The 21,067-nt window shown below is 41.8% G+C and overlaps 1 protein-coding gene across 2 annotated transcripts in view; it reads left to right on the top strand.

Moving 5' to 3' along the window:
• Nucleotides 1-156: 156 nt before the first annotated feature.
• The window catches only part of hk2 (hexokinase 2), a 38,994-nt gene continuing 18,083 nt past the window's right edge, over nt 157-21,067 (top strand). For both annotated transcript variants that reach the window (XM_026321209.1, XM_026321210.1), the window contains exons 1-7: nt 157-440; nt 2,978-3,140; nt 4,342-4,490; nt 15,233-15,352; nt 17,447-17,542; nt 18,383-18,482; nt 20,851-21,034. In XM_026321209.1, the coding sequence (XP_026176994.1) occupies nt 378-440; nt 2,978-3,140; nt 4,342-4,490; nt 15,233-15,352; nt 17,447-17,542; nt 18,383-18,482; nt 20,851-21,034 (875 nt within the window). In that variant the 5' untranslated portion in view covers nt 157-377. The remainder of the gene's footprint in view (nt 441-2,977; nt 3,141-4,341; nt 4,491-15,232; nt 15,353-17,446; nt 17,543-18,382; nt 18,483-20,850; nt 21,035-21,067) is intronic.

A 21,067-nucleotide genomic window follows, 5' to 3' on the forward strand; every position in this document is an offset into this window, starting at 1 on the left:
GTTATATTGACACATTCACGAGCAGTTAACCAAACTAAACAGGTTGCAGAGTGTACAGAGGGTTTTAGTTGTAGGGTTAATTTGTCCATCCTCCTCACTGACAGGGAGAGGCCACGCCTCACTTCCTCTGTAGCCAATCAGCGCCATGAACTCGAGATGACGTTAACCAACGACAAAGTTGCGGAAGCTGGACATTTTCCTAATACGACTCCGGTTTAACAACAGTTTTAATCCGCACGTTTTAGACACAAAACCAAACTTTAGGTGAATTTTTTTTCTTTTTGAGTTTGTTATTCGAAGAAGTTGTCGTCTTAGTAGGTAAACTTTGTTTAAAGCAGGAGGACAGGCCGGACAGAAGTTGCCACACATCAGTAACGATGTTACCCTCAAGTCCTCTGTCTCATTACTGTCCCGAGCTCCATGAAGACCAAGAGCACAAAGTGAGTACTGGAGTCAGACCCTTGGCTGGGGCGGTTTCAGCCACGATGGGTGTGTGTTTGTGTTTGTGTTTGTGTTTGTGTTTGTGGGGGCCCGAGCATGCAGACCGGAAACTAGCATGTAATAAATGAAGAATGAGAGGTTTCCGTGTTAGCTGGGTCCAAATGCCGCTGACCAGCCTGGGTGCTCTGCTGACAGCTCTAACTGCAGGACCACAGCACCCCAAGGACTGAAGCTTGTGAAGAGACACACAGTGAGACTGTTACATGGTCAAGCACTACAAAATGGCCTAACATGACTTCACAGGGATTTAAACTATTGTGCTTGGATTAAACTGTTCTTTAATTAAGTTGTGTAACGTTTTATTTGACGATCTGTGTATATGCAGTTCCCATTTAATGGACACTATGGGTGGGAACAGTAGGCTTTTTTCCACAGCAGACTTTCTGACTTCTCATAGCAGGTACAGTATAGATCAGGTGGAATGAGGTTAGGTTTCTTTAATACTTTAGGTGGCCCAGAATGCCATGTCACAGGTCAGCATGCACAGAGTTTTGTAAATGATAGCTTGACATAAATAATTGGTGTCACTAATGGGATGTGTGCTTTTCTTGTATACATGCTTTAACATGTTTAAATACCTGCAATAGAAATGGTTCACGGACACGGATCACGGCACTGGGCAGGGACGTCTATGACAACATTTGGGACAACAAAGTGTTAAGCTCTAGCCTCTTTCCAAATTGGTAGTCATGCCTAACAGTTAGACTGCTGTTCATCATACACGTTAACCCCTCACACACACACACACGCACACACACACACACGCATGGATTCATTCTGTTTATTCTGTTCACTTTTCAGAAGAAATTAATTTCCTTTTTACATTAATTGCAGATTCAGTTTTTGAATATGAATAAATGCATTTCGCAGAAGAGACAACAAATCTTTTTCAAAGAAAATATTTTTACATGTAGTTGGAAAAACAAATGTCTAAATGATAAAATGATTGCTGAATTTCATTTTGCTGCTCCAGGTTCAGAGTCTGGGGAATGGGCATGCCAGAAGAATGGGAAAGAATTTTTTTCCTGCACTGACAAGTCAAAACTGCCACAATGTAAAACTCTTTACAAACACCTTAATCCTATGATACTACACTGCATGTCACTGGTTGTCACGCTTGTTTACCTATTTAATTTTCTTTGATTTTATTAAGTACAGTTTTCTGATACTTTCTGAATAATGGTTGACTGGAACTCATTTATCCAGTTGTGATGTTGTTTGTGCCTGTAATCACTTTATTTTCCTTTCTGTCATTCCAGTGGACTAATTCAGTTTTTCCACTACTCTAAAATTCATCCATCCAATATTTTCAAAACTGATGCTTTCTCTGTGGCTGCTAACATGCACTAGATATACTGTATAGCTGTGATTTTATGTGCAGTGGAATAAGTTGATGGTATTTGAAGAAATTCTCTTGGGATTAATTAATTAATGTACACATTTAAAACAAGGAAACAAGTTTTCTGTGTCATACTGTTGTGGAAAATATACCTGTGTTGTGAATTTAAGCTTTGATTTGTGCTGTTGCCACTTCCAACCGTTCTCAGAAATCTGAAATGATGTAAGATGGACAGATTAAATGCTGACTTTTGTACAAAGTAAATTGTCATTGGAAACAAAAAAAACAACATTTTGTTACTTGGTGAATGATGGGCTTACATTTTTATCCCAAACTTGCTTTGTCAGGGAAAAACATGTCATTAATCATTTTTGAATGCCATAAGAACAGGTGGGAAAAAATCTGGTTTGAAATCGTGTCAGCTGTGTATGAAAATGGACAATACCTCACAATCTTTTCTGTTAAACCTTCAGTGTACGCACTGTTTTATTGTAAAACCTATTGCCTTAAATGTCAATTGCTTCCAGGCCTCTGAGCCATAACCCTTGTATTGAGTTTTGTCAAGCAATGCAAACATTGCTTTTGATGCTCTTGTGACTGGCTGTTTCTTTGGTTAGTGCCTGTCAAAACTTTTTCTTGACAGGTCTAAAGTTCATGACATTACTGCTTCCAAAATGTGGCCTTGAAATGGAAACATCTCTCCAATTTTGGAAACAAAATAAAAGTGTAAATTGGGGAGAGACGGACATACTGATACTGGAGCAGCAGGAAAAGTGTCTGATCTTGAGCTAACCCATTTTGCAGAGCACTTTTTATTTACCATAATGATGTGTTGCCCAGACTGCACTACACTGTTGGCTGCCTTTTAAATACTGTGGCTGGATATTCTATTTCCATTCTTCCTAGATTAGGTAAAGTTGACAGTTACAGCTGGCAGCAGCTGTATATCACGAATTCAAGAAAAACATCTTTTGAGTGAACAAAAAATGTTTAGTTTCTGTTTCAGGTACAACCTGCCACTAACATTCATGTTGCTGTTGGTTAGTTTATTTTGTTAATTGTAATGACAATGTGTTCACTATTTAAATTAATTACTTACCTTAAATGCAACTGTTTCACCTCTCCATAATATTTTAGGTGGACAAATACCTGCAACATCTTCAGCTGTCAGATGAGACTTTGATGGATGTGTCAATAAGATTTCGACGAGAAATGGACAAAGGCCTGTGCAGAGACACCAACCCCACAGCTGCTGTCAAGATGCTGCCTACATTTGTGCGCTCCACGCCTGATGGAACAGGTACCACTTTCACATAGGAAACCTTTATAAAAAGTGCATCCACTGAACACACATGCACCACATTATGAATTTCCTTAACCCCAAGACTTGTACATTTATTACTTGCAGCAACTACTGTGCAGCAAAATGATGGGATGATGGTTGTTGTATGTAGTTCACTCTTTACCAAGTACAACACAATAGTGACTGTGTGACAAACAAACAAAATGACTTCCGCGATCTGCTGAGATGGCCGTCCTTCCACCAGGTTTGCCCATGTCTGCAGAGGACTTCTGAGGTGCTGTTAATGGGTTGGGTTGCCCTTCAGCCTGGTTATTCAGTTTGGCTGGACAGCTCACTTGCAGTTATTAAGGCCATTGTGCTTTTGGGAACACATAAACGTATACAAATTATTTTATACAATGTTTTTTGCTCTGATGAAGGTCTCCCAACAGTTTTGTCATGCAGGTCTACAGAGAGTTCAGTTGAACTCAGTGACTTGGTTTTTGTCTGGAAATGCAGTGTGAATTGTGAAACGTTATGGACACAACTGTGTGTCATTCTAGACAGCTGAGTGGATGAGTGGTTAGCACTGTTGCCTCACAGAAAGAAAGTTCCTGGTTCGAAACCCATCAGGAGTTTGCATGTTCTCCCTGTGCTTGTGTGGGTTTTCTCCAGGTACTCTGGTTTCCTCCCACAGTCCAAAAACATGTATGTCAGGTTGATTGGTGTCTCTAAATTGTCCATAGGAGTGAGTGTGAGTGTATGTTGTTTCTCTTCATGTGGCCATGTGATGGACTGGTGACCCTAAATAGGAATAAGGGTATAGATGATGGATGGATGTATGTTGTTCTATGTCCAGTCAATACAGCTTTCCACTGCTTGATTTCCATTATGTTTCAGACACATAAAAATCATAATTAAAGCAAACAGAATGAATTTGACTAAGAACAAACAAAAACAAATGCAAACATTTATAAAAACATTTTTTACAATTGCCATTATGGGCTATTGAGCATAGATTTATGGGCATATTTGCTGTACTACGATGCACCAGTAAAAAGGGAAAAAGAAGAGTATCCTGGCTAATGGAAATAATTACATTAAAATCAATGCTTGTCTCATGTTTTTTGAGGGCAGAACTCTTTAATTCTATATTGAATGTGTGTGTGTGTGTTTTTTATATGTGATTTATAATTTTTGTTTTGTATTTTGTTCAAAGAACAAGGTGAATTCCTCGCTCTTGACCTTGGTGGATCCAACTTCAGAGTGCTCCTGGTTAAAGTCATGGCTAATGGAGAGCAAAAGGTGGAAATGGAAAGTCAGATTTATGCCGTTCCTGAACACATAATGAGAGGCAGTGGGACAGAGGTAAGAAGCATTATACTGTACATTACACAGAGCTAATACGTACTGTACACAACACCATTTTATTGTAACCTATTACATGACACTAGTCATTAAATGTTGAGATCATATGTACAAAGTGTACATGGTGACCCTCATTCTAATCGACACAAAACAATGAGTGTTACTATTACTATTTCTCTCTCTCACTCTTTATTTATATATCTATATCAATATCGAATCACTTTCTGTCTATGTGTGTATGTGTATACAATTTGTCCGTGTGTGCATATGTATATACAGGTTTTTAAAAAAGTTTTAGATGGTTTATCTAATGATTAAATTGTTACAGATGAATGAAAAGTCATATCTTTTCTGTTTTGCTATTCATTTTTATACATTTTAGTGTGAACATGCAAGAATGTCTTGGTGTTCCCCATATATATATGTACAGTGGGTACGGAAAGTATTCAGACTTTCAGAGTTGGTGCTGAGGGGGTTAGAAATCGGACCAATGAGTGCCCACTCTGGTACTTCAAGTTCAAAAACGAAGTTTATTCGGAAGGAAACACAAAACTCAAAGGAAGCCCAAACATGAACATAGAACCCAAGAGACATAGTTACAACAGCGAGAGGGATGAAACAACACAAACCAAGGAGACGAGACAAGAGGGTCAAGGTCACACTCACCGAGGGGGAACAAACATGGTCAAAGGCCTGGGGGTCACACACACGTCGGGGACACACCAGACTCACACAAACAGACAAGGTCAAAGGCCTGGGGTCACACACACCTCGGGGACACACCAGACTTACACAAAGAGACAAGAGTCGAAGGTCTGGGGTCACACACACCTCGGGGACACACCAGACTTACACAAAGAGACAAGGTCAAAGGCCTGGGGTCACACACCTCGGGGACACACCAGACTTACACAAAGAGACCAGGGTCGAAGGTCTGGGGTCACACACACCACGGGGACACACCAGACTTACACAAAGAGACCAGGGTCGAAGGTCTGGGGTCACACACACCACGGGGACACAGCAGACTTACACAAAGAGACAAGGGTCGAAGGTCTGGGGTCACACACACCACGGGGACACACCAGACTTACACAAAGAGACAAGGGTCGAAGGTCTGGGGTCACACACACACCACGGGGACACACCAGACTTACACAAAGAGACAAGGTTAAAGGCCTGGGGTCACACACACCTCAGGGACACACCAGACTTACACAAACCAGCACACAGACTAAAAGGACCAAGCAAGAGACACACGACAAAACTAAGACATGAACAAGGCAAACCTAAACACGAGGGAGACAAAGCATGAACAAGAGGGACTAAACATGAACACCAGTGAGCTAAGCAGGAAGACAAGACATGGTAAAACACATACAAAACAGAGGTAGGTAACTTAACTTAAACTTGGGGAGAACAAAAACCAGTCCATGATCAAAATCTCAAAAAGGAAAAGGCAAGGCAAGTCTGGGCAGTTGGTAATCAAAAGATGTCTGGCAGGGATCGCAACAAAAGCATGTTGAGCAGATGATCTAGCAAGGAACTGAGACTAAACAAAGGAATATAAAGGAAAGAACACAAACGAGGCACCGGTAAAAACAATCGACTAAATGGGTCAAAGTAAAATGGAAAAAGACAAAACAAAACCAAATCCTAAAGGAACCTACAAAATAAAAGCACAAAACAGGAACTCAGAACATGGATCCTGACACAGACCCCTTTAAATTTTTCACTCTTTGTGTCATTGCAGCCATTTGCCAAAATCAAAAAAGTTCATTTTATTTCTCATTAATGTACACTCAGCACCCCATCTTGACAGAAAAAAACAGAAATGTAGAAAACTCACATGCTGTCCATTTCTTCTGATCCTCCTTGAGATGGTTCTGCTCCTTCATTGGAGTCCAGCTGTGTTTAATTAAACTGATTGGACTTGATTAGGAAAGGCGCACACCTGTCTATATAAGACCTTACAGCTCACAGTGCATGTCAGAGCAAATGAGAATCATGAGGTCGAAGGAACTGCCCAAGGAGCTCAGAGACAGAATTGTGGCAAGGCACAGATCTGGCCAAGGTTACAAAAGAATGTCTGCAGCACTCAAGGTTCCTAAGAGCACAGTGGCCTCCATAATCCTCAAATGGAAAAAGTTTGGGACGACCAGAACTCTTCCTAGACCTGGCTGTCCAGCCAAACTGAGCAATCGTGGGAGAAGAGCCTTGGTGAGAGAGTAAAGAAGAACCCAAAGATCACTGTGGCTGAGCTCCAGAGATGCAGTAGGGAGATGGGAGAAAGTTCCACAAAGTCAACTATCACTGCAGCCCTCCACCAGTCGGGTCTTTATGGCAGAGTGGCCGGATGGAAGCCTCTCTTCAGTGCAAGACACATGAAAGCCTGCATAGAGTTTGCCAAAAACCCCATGAAAGACTCCCAGACTATGAGAAATAAGATTCTCTGGTCTGATGAGACCAAGATTGAACTTTTTGGCATTAATTCTAAGCGGTACGTGTGGAGAAAACCAGGCACTGCTCATCCCCTGCCCAATACAATCCCTACAGTGAAACATGGTGGTGGGAGCATCATGTTGTGGGGGTGTTTTTAAGCTGCAGGGACAGGACGACTGGTTGCAATTGAAGGAAAGATGAATGTGGCCAAGTACAGAGATATCCTGGAAGAAAACCTCTTCCAGAGTGCGCAGGACCTCAGACTGGGCCGAAGGTTCGCCTTTCAACAGGACAATGACCCTGAGCACACAGCTAAAATAACAAAGGAGTGGCTTCGGAACAACTCTGTGACCGTTCTTGACTGGCCCAGCCAGAGCCCTGACCTAAACCCAATTGAGCATCTCTGGAGAGACCTGAAAATGGCTGTCCACCAACGTTCACCATCCAACCTGACAGAACTGGAGAGGATCTGCAAGAAAGAATGGCAGAGGATCCCCAAATCCAGGTGTGAAAAACTTGTTGCATCATTCCCAAGAAGACTCATGGCTGTACTAGCTCAAAAGGGTGCTTCTACTCAATACTGAGCACAGGGCCTGAATACTTATGACCATGTGATATTTCAGTTTTTCTTTTTTAATAAATTTGCAAAAATTTCTACATTTCTAGTTTTTTCTGTCAAGATGGGGTGCTGAGTGTACATTGAGAAATAAAATGAACTTTTTTGATTTTGGCAAATGGCTGCAATGACACAAAGAGTGAAAAATATAAAGGGGTCTGAATGCCTTCCGTACCCACTGTGTGTGTGTGTGTGTGTGTGTATATATATATATATATATATATATATATATATATATATATATATATCTTCTTTTCCTTTTGGCTGCTCCCTTCAGGGGTTGCCACAGCGAATAATCAGCCTCCATTTAACCCTATCCTCTGTATCCTCCTCACCCACACCAACAATCCTCATGTCCTCCTTCACTACATCCAAGAACCTCCTCTTTGGTCTTCCTCTAGGCCTCCTTCCTGGCAGCTCTAACCTCAGCATCCTTTTTCCAATGTATTCACTGTCCCTCCTCTGAACATGTCCAAACCATCTCAATCTGGCTTCCCTGGCTTTTTCTCCAAAACATCTAACATCAGCTGTCCCTCTGATGTCCTCATTCCTGATCCTATCCATCCTCGTCACTCCCAGAGAGAACCTCAACATCTTCAGCTCTGCTACCTCCAGCTCTGCCTCCTGTCTTTTTCTCAGTGCCACTGTCTCTAAACCAGACAACATTGCTGGTCTCACCACTGTCTTGTCCACCTTTCCTTTCATTCTTGCTGACACTCTTTTGTCACACATCACACTTGACACTTTCCTCCACCTGTTCCAACCTGCTTGCACACGTCTCTTCACTTCTTTTCCACACTCTCCGTTGCTCTGGACTGTTGACCCTAGGTACTTAAAATCCTCCACCTTCTTCACCTCTACTACCTGTAACCTCACCGTTCTACTTGAGTCCCTCTCATTTACACACATGTACTCTGTTTTACTGCGGCTCAGCTTCATTCCTCTCCTTTCCAGAGCAAACCTCCACCTCTCTAGATTTTCCTCCACCTGCTCCCTACTCTCACTACAGATGACAGTGTCATCTGCAAACATCATGGTCCACGGAGATTCCTGTCTAGCCTCATCTGTCAGCCTGTCCATCACCACAGCAAACAAGAAGGGGCTTAAAGCCGATCCTTGGTGCAGTCCGACCTCCACCTTGACCTCCTCTGTCACCCCTACACCTCACCTCACCCCTGTCTTACAGCTCTCATACATGTCCTGCACCACTCGAACATATTTCTCTGCCACTCCAGACTTCATACAAAACCACAGCTCCTCTCTCGGCACCCTGTCATACACTTTTTCCAAATCTACAAAGACACAATGCAGCTCCTTCTGGCCTTCTCTGTACTTCTCCATCAGCATTCTCAAAGCAAATATTGCATCTACTGTACTCTTTCTTGGCATGAAACCATACTGCTGCTCACAAATGCTCACTTCTGACCTCAGCCTAGCCTCCACTACTCTTTCCCATAACTTCATTGTGTGACTTATCAGCTTTATTTCTCGGTAGTTTCCACAACTCTGCACCTCTCCCTTGTTCTTAAAGATGGGCACCAGTACACTTCTCCTCCATTCCTCAGGAATCCTCTCCAAGATCTTGTTAAGTAACCCAGTCCAAAACTCTACGGCCACCTCTCCTAAACACTTCCATACCTCCACAGGTATGTCATCAGGACCAACTGCCTTTCCATTCTTCATCCTCTCCAACGCCTTCCTCACTTCATCCTTACTGATCTTTGCTACTTCCTGCTCCACAACAGTCACCTCTTCTACTCTGTGCTCATTTTCCTCAGTCATCAACTCTTCAAAATATTCCTTCCATCTTTCCAGCACACTTGTGGCACCTGTCAACACATTTTCATCCCTGTCCTTAATCACCCTAACCTGCTGCACATCCTTCCCATCTCTGTCTCTCTGCCTCGCCAACCTGTTCAAATCCACCTCTCCCTTCCTTAGAGTCCAACCTATCATACAAATCCTCATATGCCCTTTGTTTGGCCTTTGCCACCTCTACCTTCACTTTACCTTCATCTCCCTGTACTCCTGTCTGTTCTCTTCTGTCCTCTCAGTGTCCCACTTCTTCTTAGCTAACCTTTTCCTCTTAACACACTCCTGAACTTCCTCATTCCACCACCAAGTCTCCTTATCTGCTTTCCTCTTTCCAGTTGACACACCAAGTTCCCTCCTACCTGTCTCCCTGATCACTTTAGCTGTCGCTGTCCAGTCATCTGGAAGAACCTCCTGACCTCCCAGAGCCTGTTTCAGCTCCTCCCTGAAACCCACACAACACTCTTCCTTTTTCAACGTCCACCGCTTGGTCCTCTGCTCTGCCCTTGTCCTCTTCATCTTCCTCACCACCAGAGTCATCCTACACACCACCATCCTATGCTGTCTGGCTACACTCTCCCCAGCCACTACTTTGCAGTCACCAATCTCTTTCAGGTTGGAACGTCTGCACAGGATGTAATCAACTTGTGCACTCCTGCCTCCTCTTATATGTCACCCTATGCTCCTCCTTTTTCTGGAAAAATGTGTTCACTACAGCCATTTCCATCCTTTTTGCGAAGTCTACCACCATCTGTTCTTCTGCATTCCTGTCCTGCATACCAAACTTACCCATCACTTCCTCGTCACCTCTGTTTCCCCCTCCAACATGTTCGTTGAAGTCTGCCCCAATCACCACTCTCTCACTACTAGGGATACCCTGAATCACCTCATCCATCTCCCTCCAGAATTTCTCCTTCTCTTCTAACTCACATCCTACCTGTGGGTCATAACCACTGACAACATTCAACATCACACCTTCAACTTCCAGCTTCAGACTCATCACCCAATCTGACATTCTCTTCACCTCCAGAATATTCCTAGCAAAATCCTCTTTCAGGATAACTCCTATTCCATTCCTCTTTCCATCCACACCATGATAAAACTGCTTGAACCCTGCTCCTAATCTATAGGACTTGCTACCTTTCCACCTGGTCTCCTGAACACTCAAGATATCCACCTTTCTTCTGTCCATCATATCAGCCAACTCTCTAGTTTTCCCTGACAAAGTTCCTGCATTCAAAGTCCCTACTCTAAGTCCTATACTCCTACCCTTCCTCTTCTCTCTTTGCCTACCAACACGCCTTCTTCCTCTCCTTCTGCGACCAACAGTAGTCCAATTTCCACTGGCACCCTGTAGGACAACAGTACCAGTGGCGGTCATTGTAAACCCAGGCCGTGACCGATCCGGTATGGAAGTCATATTTGTGATTGGCATGTTTGATTTGGCTGAAATTTTATGTCGGACGCCCTTCCTGAAAACAGCCCTCTGCATTTACCCGGACTTGGGACTCAAAGACCTTATTTATAAGTATGTAACCAGTGTTAAACTTGAAGCCTTTACATCTCTGTTTTTCCAGAAACTCAAGATTGTATGCTCTTAAATTGATCATGCAGGACCTCCTAGTTGTTAAAATATTTCTTAGAATAAGCTCATGACTAGTAAACCAACAAATTGAGTTTATATTTAGTTCTCCATAGCAAGAGTGACCTATCATTTTCAGTGTAAATTAGAACTAAATAGCCAAACAAAAATAGCTGTACTTAGAAATGCATAAGTCTCTCCGTGTCTTGAGAAAGGAAGGTTATTCTCTATGAGATATAGCCAAGAAACTAAAGATTTTTTTTTAAAGGTGTACACCATAGTCTCCAGTGACATGTTACAATCAGAAGAGCAGATGGAGTGGAAGGTCCAAGTGCACATCTGCCCAAGAAGAGGTCCAAGTACTTACGTGTGTCCGCCTTGAGAAACAGACGTATCACTTCTCCTGAACTGGCTGCATTGTTGAATAAAATGAGAGAAACCAGTGTGCACAAACAGGCACAGGAGACTCAGGTCACCTGGCCTCATGGGCAGAGTTGCCAAGGAAAAACCCTGTTAAGTTTGGCAAATCAGAAGAAAAGGTTGCAGTGGGTCAGATGCACAAAGATTAGTCTTTAGATGGCTAGGACAAAGTCTTATGGACTAATGAGTTTAAGTTTGAGGTGTTTGGATAGAAGCGTCTCGCAGAGCTGATGGATGCCTGCCTAACACCATCAGTGAAGTATGGATGTGATGATCTAGGGATGCTTTGACAATGGGAGAGTGGGTGATCTGAATCGTGTGCAAAGCATTGTCAATCAGCCTGGATACCACTTCATACTGAAAAGGCATTTTTCATTTTTCAGCAAGACAGTGCCCCCAAGCATTCTGCCCAGTTGTGTAAGAATTATCTGGAGCAAAAAGTAGCTGCTGGAAAACTCAGTGATGGCTTGTCAGGCAATTATTATTACAAAGGGCGGTTTTTGACCATTATTCTGTGCTCAAATATGGTTAAAAATGAATAGCTGGTCATTTTTTGTGTTTTGTGACCGTTTGAATTGATTCAACCAACAAAAGATAATAAAAATACATAAATGTGTGTGTTTCCAAATTTTTTCTAGCCTGTGTGTGTGTGTGTGTGTGTGTGTGTGTTGTGTGCGTGTGCGTGTGTACATATATATATTTGGCGCTTTTATTTATTTCAACATGTAATTAATGACAGATTTAATTAATTATTTTATGATTTATTTATTTATTTCATTTTGGCATTTTTGGTCCTCCATACAAGAGGGCATCCACTACTTAAATCACCAAGTATTATTATTAAATATCAAATGTACTGCTAACCATCCTTTTAATTTATTCATAGAAGACAATAATGTGAAGACAATACCTAAATAAAAACATCCACCAATCTCCTCATTCTAAATCAACATTTTTTAACATTATCTAAGCCTCTTTTAAAAGCATTTGTCTTGTTGGAAGCATTTATATACTTGGCTCCAAGGAAGTGGAATTTTGAACATATCTTCTAAATAATGTTGAAACCTATATGGGGGAGCACAATAAACACACATTAAAATCATACTCTTCTACGAAAAAAAATTGTACCTCTTGCCTATTTATTTTTTCTTCATTTTTTTCTTAAGTAATAATTGGTTAGCTTGTGGGACTCTTGAGGCAGCTGAGAGGCACCGGCAGGCCAAGTGTGCAGCAGCCCAGGCGGTGGTGTAGGCAAAAAGTCGGGTCTGGGAAATTCTGGCAAACTAACTGGCGACTCAGGAGGAGGAAGCAGTGCTCTGCCCACACTGGTTACAGTGAAGGAGGGGAGCTGTTGACCTCAACTGGGGACATTGTTGGTCGGTGGAAGGAATGCTTCAAAGATCTCCTCAATCCCACCGACACACCTTACATAGAGGAAGCAGAGGCTGAGGATTCGGAGTCTGATCCATCTATCAGCTGGGCCAAAGTCACTGTGGTGGTTCAGAAGTTCCTCGGTGGCAAGGCACTGGGGGTGGACGAGATCTGCCCTGAGTACCTTAAGTCTCTGGATGTTATTGGGCTGTCTTGGCTGACACGATTTTGCAACATTGCGTGGTGATCAGGGACAGTACCTCTGGACTGGCAGACTAGGGTGGTGGTCCCTTTTTTCAAGAAGGGTGACCGAAGGGTGTGTTCCAGCCACAGGGGTATCACACTCCTCAACCTACCCGGGAAGGTCTATGCCAGGGTACTGAAGAGGAGATTTCAGCTGATAGTAGAACCTCGTATTCAGGAGGAACAATGTGGTTTTTGTCCTGGTCGTGGAACGCTGGACCAGCTCTATACCCTCTCCTGGGTGCTTGAGGGTTCATGGGAGTTTGCCCAACCAGTTTACATGTGCTTTGAGGAGAAGGCATTCAATCATGTCCCCTGTGGCATCCTGTGGGAGGTGCTCTGGGAGTATGGGGTTCGGGGCCTTTTGCTAAAGGCTGTCCATTCTCTATAAGAATGGAGCAGGAGCCTGGTTCACATTGCCGACAGTAAGAAAGACATATTTTTATGGACAGAATTTCTAGGCACAGCCAGGGGCTGGAAGTAGTCCAGTAGGGGAACAACAGGACTGCATCTTTGCTCTTTGCAGATGATGTTGTCCCGCTGGCTTCATCGAGCAAGGACCTTTAGCATGCACTGAGATGGTTTGCAACCAAGTGTGAAGTGTCTGGGATGAGAATGAGCACCTTTAAGTCCGAGGACATGGTTCTCAACTGGAAAAAGGTCGCCTGCCATTTCCAGGTCAGGGAAGAGACCCTGCCTCAAGTGGAGGAGTTTCAAGTATCTTGGGATCTTGTTCATGAGTGAGTGAAGAATGGAACATGAGACTGACAGATGGTGCAGCGGCAGCAGCAATGTGGCCGTTGTACCGGTCTGTTGTGGTGCACAAGGAGCGGAGTCAAAAGGCAAAGCTCTCAATTTACCAGTCAATCTACGTTCCTACCCTCTATGGTCATGAGCTCTGGGTCATGACCAAAAGGACAATATCTCATATACAAGTGGCTGCAATGAGTTTCCTCTGCAGGGTGGCTGGGCGCTCCCTTATAGACAGGGTGTGGAGCTAGGTCACCCGGGAGGATAAGAGCCGCTGCTTCTCCACATCAAGAGGAGCCAGCTGACGTGGCTCGGGCATCTGTTCCGGGTGCTCCTGGACGCTTCTCTGGGGAGGTGTTCGGGGCATGCCCCACCGTGAGGAGGCTCCGGGGAAGACCTAGGACACACTGGAAGGGAGTATGTCTCTCAGCTGGCCTGGGAACACCTCTGTATACTCCTGGAAGAACTGAAGGAAGTGTCTAGGGAGAAGGAAGTCTAGGCATCTCTGCTTAGACCACTGCCCCTGCAACCCGGCCCCAGATAAAGCGGTAGAACATGGAATAGGATAAAAAGGTAATAATTTCTGTTTCTAACCCTATTCTAACCTTCCATGCACATGGGATTATAGTAAATTATATCCAAATTCTGATCAAGGTATAGAGATATAGGTCACTAGAGGTATAGGTCACAAAATGATCTCAGAAATTCTCTCAAGTCTGGCAGGAATTGTCGGTGGCATGGAGTGAATAGCCAGCGCCCTGTTCACCTTCAATACCACGACTGAGGTGAGACCCTTGAGCAAGGCACCAGACCCCCAACTGCTCCCCGGGTGCTGCAGCACTGGCTGCCCACTGCCCGGGTGTGTGTTCGCGGTGTGTGTGTGCACTTTGGAATGGGTTAAATGCAGAGCACAAATTCCTGGTATGGTGACCCATACTCGGCCACATAAGTCACTTTCACTTCACTTTCAAAATGTTTCATAACAATGATACATTTTTTCCCCAATAACATCATTTTATATGACACTGAGCATTTAAAGTACTGTAGCTTCTTTGAAATGTGTGTTTATTGTGCTTATTTGAAGAGTCCACACCATCATGCTGTGAGAAAAAGCTTTTACAGTATTCTTTATGCAACAGGGCAGCTGTGGCTCAGGAAGTAGAGCAGGTCGAACACGAACCAGAGGGTTGGTGGTTTGATCCTTGGCTTCCATGGTCCACAGGCAAGACACTGAACCCCAATTTCCCCCCGGTGGCTGTTCCACTGGTGTATGAATGTATGAGTGTTTGTGTGAATGGACAAATAGTGTAATAGTGCTTTGAGTACACTTGAGTGTAGAAAAGCGCTATACAAATATAAGACCATTTACCATATCAGAGCTTACATGAACAAGGTCTACACTGCTGGTATACTCTGTTTATGTGCATACTTTGCATGCACAGTATAAAACCTGCAATTTCTTCAGTCTTCTTTAATAAGAAATCTGACCTTTTCTCTGTCCTATAGTTGTTTGATCACATAGCTGATTGTCTGGCTCATTTCGTGGACAAGATGGGAATAAAGGATAAAAAACTTCCTCTGGGCTTCACCTTCTCTTTTCCTTGTCAGCAGACTAAGTTGGATGAGGTGAGTCATGTAAAAGTTCTTTTGTCATTTTCAAGTACCATATTTTCCGGGTTATAAGTCGCACCAGAGTATAAGTCGCATTTAGCAAAAACAACAACATATAAAGTTGCTTTGGTGTACAAGTTGCATTTCTAATTATGCTAATCGTAGTTTTAAATTAACCTATAAAGAATGTATGGTTGGCATAACAACAAGCAGAAGTGTATTATGAAATTCATCCGTTTCAAATAACGTTAAACAACTGTGCCAACATCGGGGTGGGGGGAGACGAAACAGTGTGTCCTCCTCCTCTCTTGTGTTGCCTGAATCCCGACACTCACTCCAAACTGTGTTTCAGCTGCAGACTTTATTACCTGCACTTTGAAGTCTGCAGTATAGCTCTTTATTTTGGGCAACATTTTCACTTGTGTTACACTAGGAGTTAGAGTTTAGCATTAACATAAGCCTTTTTAATATTATCTTCGACTGAGTCAAGAGTGCCATCTAACGCTAGAGACTACTCAACAAAATTATTGTAAATATACACCTATAAGTCACTTTGTCGTATAAGTCACAGGACAAGCCAGAGTAGTAAAAAAAAAGTTTGAGGCCAAAAAGTACAATAACAGAATCATATGTAAAACATGGTCATTGCCATCTTTTCAATGAAAACACTGGTGAAATATTACAGAAGAACAATAACATGCTTTTACAACTATGTACCTTTTGAGCTGGAGTATTCAGGATGGAAAATCCTTTTTCACAAAACAATGCCTGTTAATTAATCAACAGTTGTGAGCATAATAATGTTTATAATGTCTGGATTCTGAATTATAAATATCATAAACAATTTTCATAATTTCAGGGCACCAGATCCCTTGATGGCTTATCAACCAATCATGATCATGATGCCAGTCATATATGTATTTTAAAGATTTATTCAACTATTTACAAAGGATGAAAACAGGGAAAATTCAAACAAATTGGATAAACTAATGAATTAAAACACCTCAGAAATTCTATATAAACAGGTGATTTCCTAGTGGTGGAAAAGGGATTTTGAAATCAATTTATGTTCAGATTTGAGTCTGAGGTATAAATGTTTAGGAGGAAGCTAACTGGTAACTAGGGAGACCAGCTGAAATAAGTTTAAGACAATCAGTACACCCATAGTTACTTCCCACTGGGATCAAGTTTACTGAGGTTCAGGCCGTCCCTCTGTGGGCTTGTCCGACTGCATCCTTCGTGGTCAGGTCACTTTGGTTGGTCTGGGGGCCTGCCCAATAAGACCAACCAAAGTCATAGTCCCATGGCACAGTCTGAGCACTATGTGACATAGAAGGTTTAAGCTTCTGATTAGAGCAGTGTTAATCTGGATTTAAGACTAATTAATCTGAAGGATGGAAGTAACGTTTTCTTTTTTCCATCAAACAAGTTTAATACGTATAAGTTTTTAGATCACTTGATAGTAGAGCTGCAGTGAATACCAATTTGTTTAATTTTTGTCACTTACATTATCTGACCTGCTCTGCCTAGGGATCATTGTTCCACACAGACCATAATCTCCGTCGCCCAACGCATTTCAGTATCAAAATTTTGCGCTGTGGCAGAGAGCAAAGTAGTGAACCATATTGGCACTTAAATATTGACACTTTGGGCCCAATTTGGACATTTTCACTTAGGGGTGTACTAACTTTTGTTGCCAGCGGTTTAGACATTAATGGCTGTGTGTTGAGTTATTTTGAGGGTACAGCAAATTTACACTGTTATACAAGCTGTACACTCACTACATTGTAGGAAAGTGTCATTTCTTCAGTGTTGTCACATGAAAAGATATAATAAATTATTTACAAAAATGTGAGGGGTGTGCTCACTTCTGTGAGATACTGTATATATTTTTACTAGGATTATAAAATATATTTGTTACTTTTGCATGGTAGTTTCTGCCATTTTTTGAAAAATGTCAGTGAGATTGTTATTTGTGAGGTCAACATGATTACTATGGACAGTGTGTTATGAATTAATTGTTGAAATATATATTACGGCTTAGATGGCTTAGATGAGAAGGGTATATAGTCTCAACTCTGTCCCATGTCATTATTTTCATATTTACAGAGTGTTTTGATGTCTTGGACCAAAGGCTTTAAGTCAGGTGGAGTAGAAGGAAAAGATGTCGTTAGCCTTCTGAGAAAAGCCATCCAAAAAAGAGGGGTGAGTGTACAAATGATCATTATGTGTTATTTTAATACCTTCATTCATTTCATACATTATCAAAAGTGTGCAAATTTACAAAGACCTAGATATCTTTATTTTTTGCCTTATTGGTACAATCTCCATTTACTCTGTGGTTATGAGGTTGTAAAAAAATCTAACATAATAACAATCTGACTATAATTTGGTCTACAAATTAAGGTCAGATGGTTATTATGCTGGACCTGAAAGAACTAAAGGACTTGATTCAGATGAAGGGCATTGCTGTTGTGATTCTCTGTAATTGTAGCTTTTGAGAAATTTGCAAAATAAGCTCAAAAGCAATAGTGACAGCACTTGCTGACATGCACCAGGGCATTGGAGATGCTCCTAAATCTGATCAGGGATGCGTCTCCAAACACAGTAATGCTGGAGGCGGCATTTCCCACCAGTGTTTGAACACAGCCATTTTGTTATCGTGGTCCACAACCTCGCTTTAGTAGTGAATAGGCAGCAGTGTCAATAATACGTGAGTCCAAGCATAGTGTGTGATGGCCACCATGCACTAAGTGAGATGATGCTATGAGCTCTAAGGACAGAGATGTTGATACCATCCTGTTTGCCATAATGCTGACTCCTCCGTTTTAAAATAGTGTTTCTTTCTATGGACACAGTTTTATGCTAAAAACAAAACCAGACTTTTTAGAGTGCTGTATGGTCCCTGTCGACCCACTTGATTGTGTGTATTTGTCACTGGAAATAGTTGTTGTACCTGTACATCGGGAATTGTATACCTAGTATTATTTGCTAAAATGTCTGTGCTAGTAATAATTTCTATAACTGAATTAAATCTCACTGCAGGATTTTGACATCGACATTGTGGCAGTAGTCAATGACACAGTGGGAACCATGATGACTTGTGGCTATGATGATCAGCACTGTGAAATTGGCCTCATTGTAGGTGAGTCCAGTCTAACTGTGAATGTATATCAGTTAGGTTTGGGAAGGCAACTGTTGGAGATTTAACATGAACTAATGAGCAGCAACAGCATTAAGAAAAGGCCGAGGGGAGAGAGAGTGCTAGTGTGGGTGCGTGAGACAATAAGTGCATACATATACAGACGTAAGGAAAAAAGTGAAAAAAGTAAATTTAAGTTTATCAAGATATGTAAAATCAATCAATTAAAATACATGTTGATGCATTGCATTTAAGCATAACTGGAAATTGACTGAACAAGGAGGATAAAAAATCGAAGGTGAGCAGCGTTTTGGATCAGTTGCAGGCAATAAAGGGAGGTGAGATTAACACAAACATAGTTAATATCACAGTAATCAAGCCTGGAGCTGATGAAAACATGAATTGCTTTTCAAGGTCACTACAAGAAAGAAAAGGCTTCGCTTTAGGCAATCGGTGAAGCTGAAAGAAGTTTGCTTTTATCTGTCAACTTTCATTTAAATGAAAAACAAATTGTAACAGCCAGAGTTTGATGTCTTTAAGACAATCAGACAGTGACTGTAGTGCCTTAGTCCCATTAGGCTTCAGCGGTAGGTATATTTGTAGACCATCAACACAACAGTGGAAGGAGAGGTTGTACTGATTAAATATTAACCCCAGAAGGAGAATGTACAAGAGAAGAGGGCCAGGAATAGAACCCTGTGGTACCCCAAATGTATGGGGGGCAGAGGATGAAGAGAGGTCACCAGTTGTGACAGAAAAACATCTAACTGCTAGTACATTTGGAACCATTGGGCAGGTTGTTCCAAAGTCAAGAGGCCCTTGACAGTAAAAGCCCATCCTGTGTGTGAGCAACTTTAGGCTGAGCTGAGACAGACAGGAAGGGGCTGCAGAGGGTGGTGAATTAAAGCACAGAAAATTATTGGCCACCCTCTGCCCACCTTGGATGACATCTACCACTCTTGCTGCCTCACCAGAGCAAGAAACATCATCAAGGACATCTCACACCCCAGTCACCATCTGTGCAAAGCTGCAAAGCCAGGACCAATAGACTCAAGAACAGTTTCATACCTAAAGCTATAACTTTGCTGAATGCAAACATGCACCAACTCCTTCTGAATGGACAATACTTTTAACTCTTTTTTCACTCTTTCATTTATTTATAGTAGAGCTGTAGCGAATCCTTGAGGAAATCAAGGAATTCGATTACAATAATGCTCAGAGAAAATTCTCTTCCTCAAGGATTCCTTTAATTACTATCATTGGGATCTTTGACTGTAATCACTGTTGTACAACACATTTCAGTATCAAAAGTTGGCGCTATGGCAGAGAGTGAAACTGTCCGTTACCGTTTGGGGTTGTTTCAGACTTAAAAAAGATGACAACATGGTGCAATGTATGTATTGTAGAGTAGAACGGGCAAACCACAACAGCACTGCATCAATGCTTCAACATCTGAATATAAAGCATCCAGTTGGAAACATGAAGTAGTGAACTAAATTAATAATTCATGTTAAACTGCAAGTAAACAATGCACCAAATAAGCTAACTCCTAAAGCATCCAGTTGTGAACCAGACTGGCTCACCCAGCGGAGCTGACGCAAAGGTAACGTTAGTGCCTGTCTTCTAATCAGCATCCTCTGGTGACGACAACGTTGATGTTAGAGTGATTGTTAATTAAGATAAACTCAGCAGCTCTAGTTAGAATGGATGTAGTTGTGTAATCTCGCGAGTTAATATGGATGACTAGGTATAGCTTAGGTCTAAAGTTATGTTGTGGAAACGTTTAAAAATGCAAAAATCTATTTTACCTGATTACTCGATTAATCACGGAAATATTCAGTAGAATACTCGACTCCAAAAATAATGGATCGCTGCAGAACTAATTTATATATATTTTACCGGTTATGCCAGTTCTGCTGAATGTTAATGTTGTTGCTGTGTTGAATGCCGGTGTTGCAATGTTGAATGATGATTTTGTTGGGCTGAATTTTGATGTTGTAATCCATGCATTTTACGGTTGAGCTTTTAATTTTAATTTTTCATTTTTTTAATTGACCATTTAAGTTTTTTCCTAATTGGCAATAAATTCTATTATATTTTATTCTAAACACACATCCAAGACTCAGAGGGTTCTGAGGATGTGGGGAACAAAAGTATGATTTCAGTTTGTGCATTGTTGTCTAAAACCACACTGGAAAAGAGGTCATTTTACCAGATACACTGTAAAAGCTGAATTGTAACCAATTATTCTAAAACATTTGATTAAAAAAGGGAGCTTAGAAATCGGTCTAAACACTGCAATCAAGTTTTTAAATTTTCTGTCGTATGTTTGGATGAAAGTAACTATTGTGCTAACATCACTTCTCTCAAGGAACGGGAACCAATGCCTGCTACATGGAGCAAATGAGGAACATTGACCTAATGGATAGTGATGATGGGCGAATGTGTGTTAATACGGAGTGGGGTGCTTTTGGAGATGATGGTGCCCTGGATGATCTGCGCACTGATTTTGACCAGGATTTAGATGCAGGCTCACTAAATCCTGGCAAGCAGCTGTAAGTGTTGTTGAACTTATCAGACTTGATATT

This window comes from Mastacembelus armatus, chromosome 9 (assembly GCF_900324485.2).
Source record: "Mastacembelus armatus chromosome 9, fMasArm1.2, whole genome shotgun sequence".
Lineage (NCBI taxonomy): Eukaryota > Metazoa > Chordata > Actinopteri > Synbranchiformes > Mastacembelidae > Mastacembelus > Mastacembelus armatus.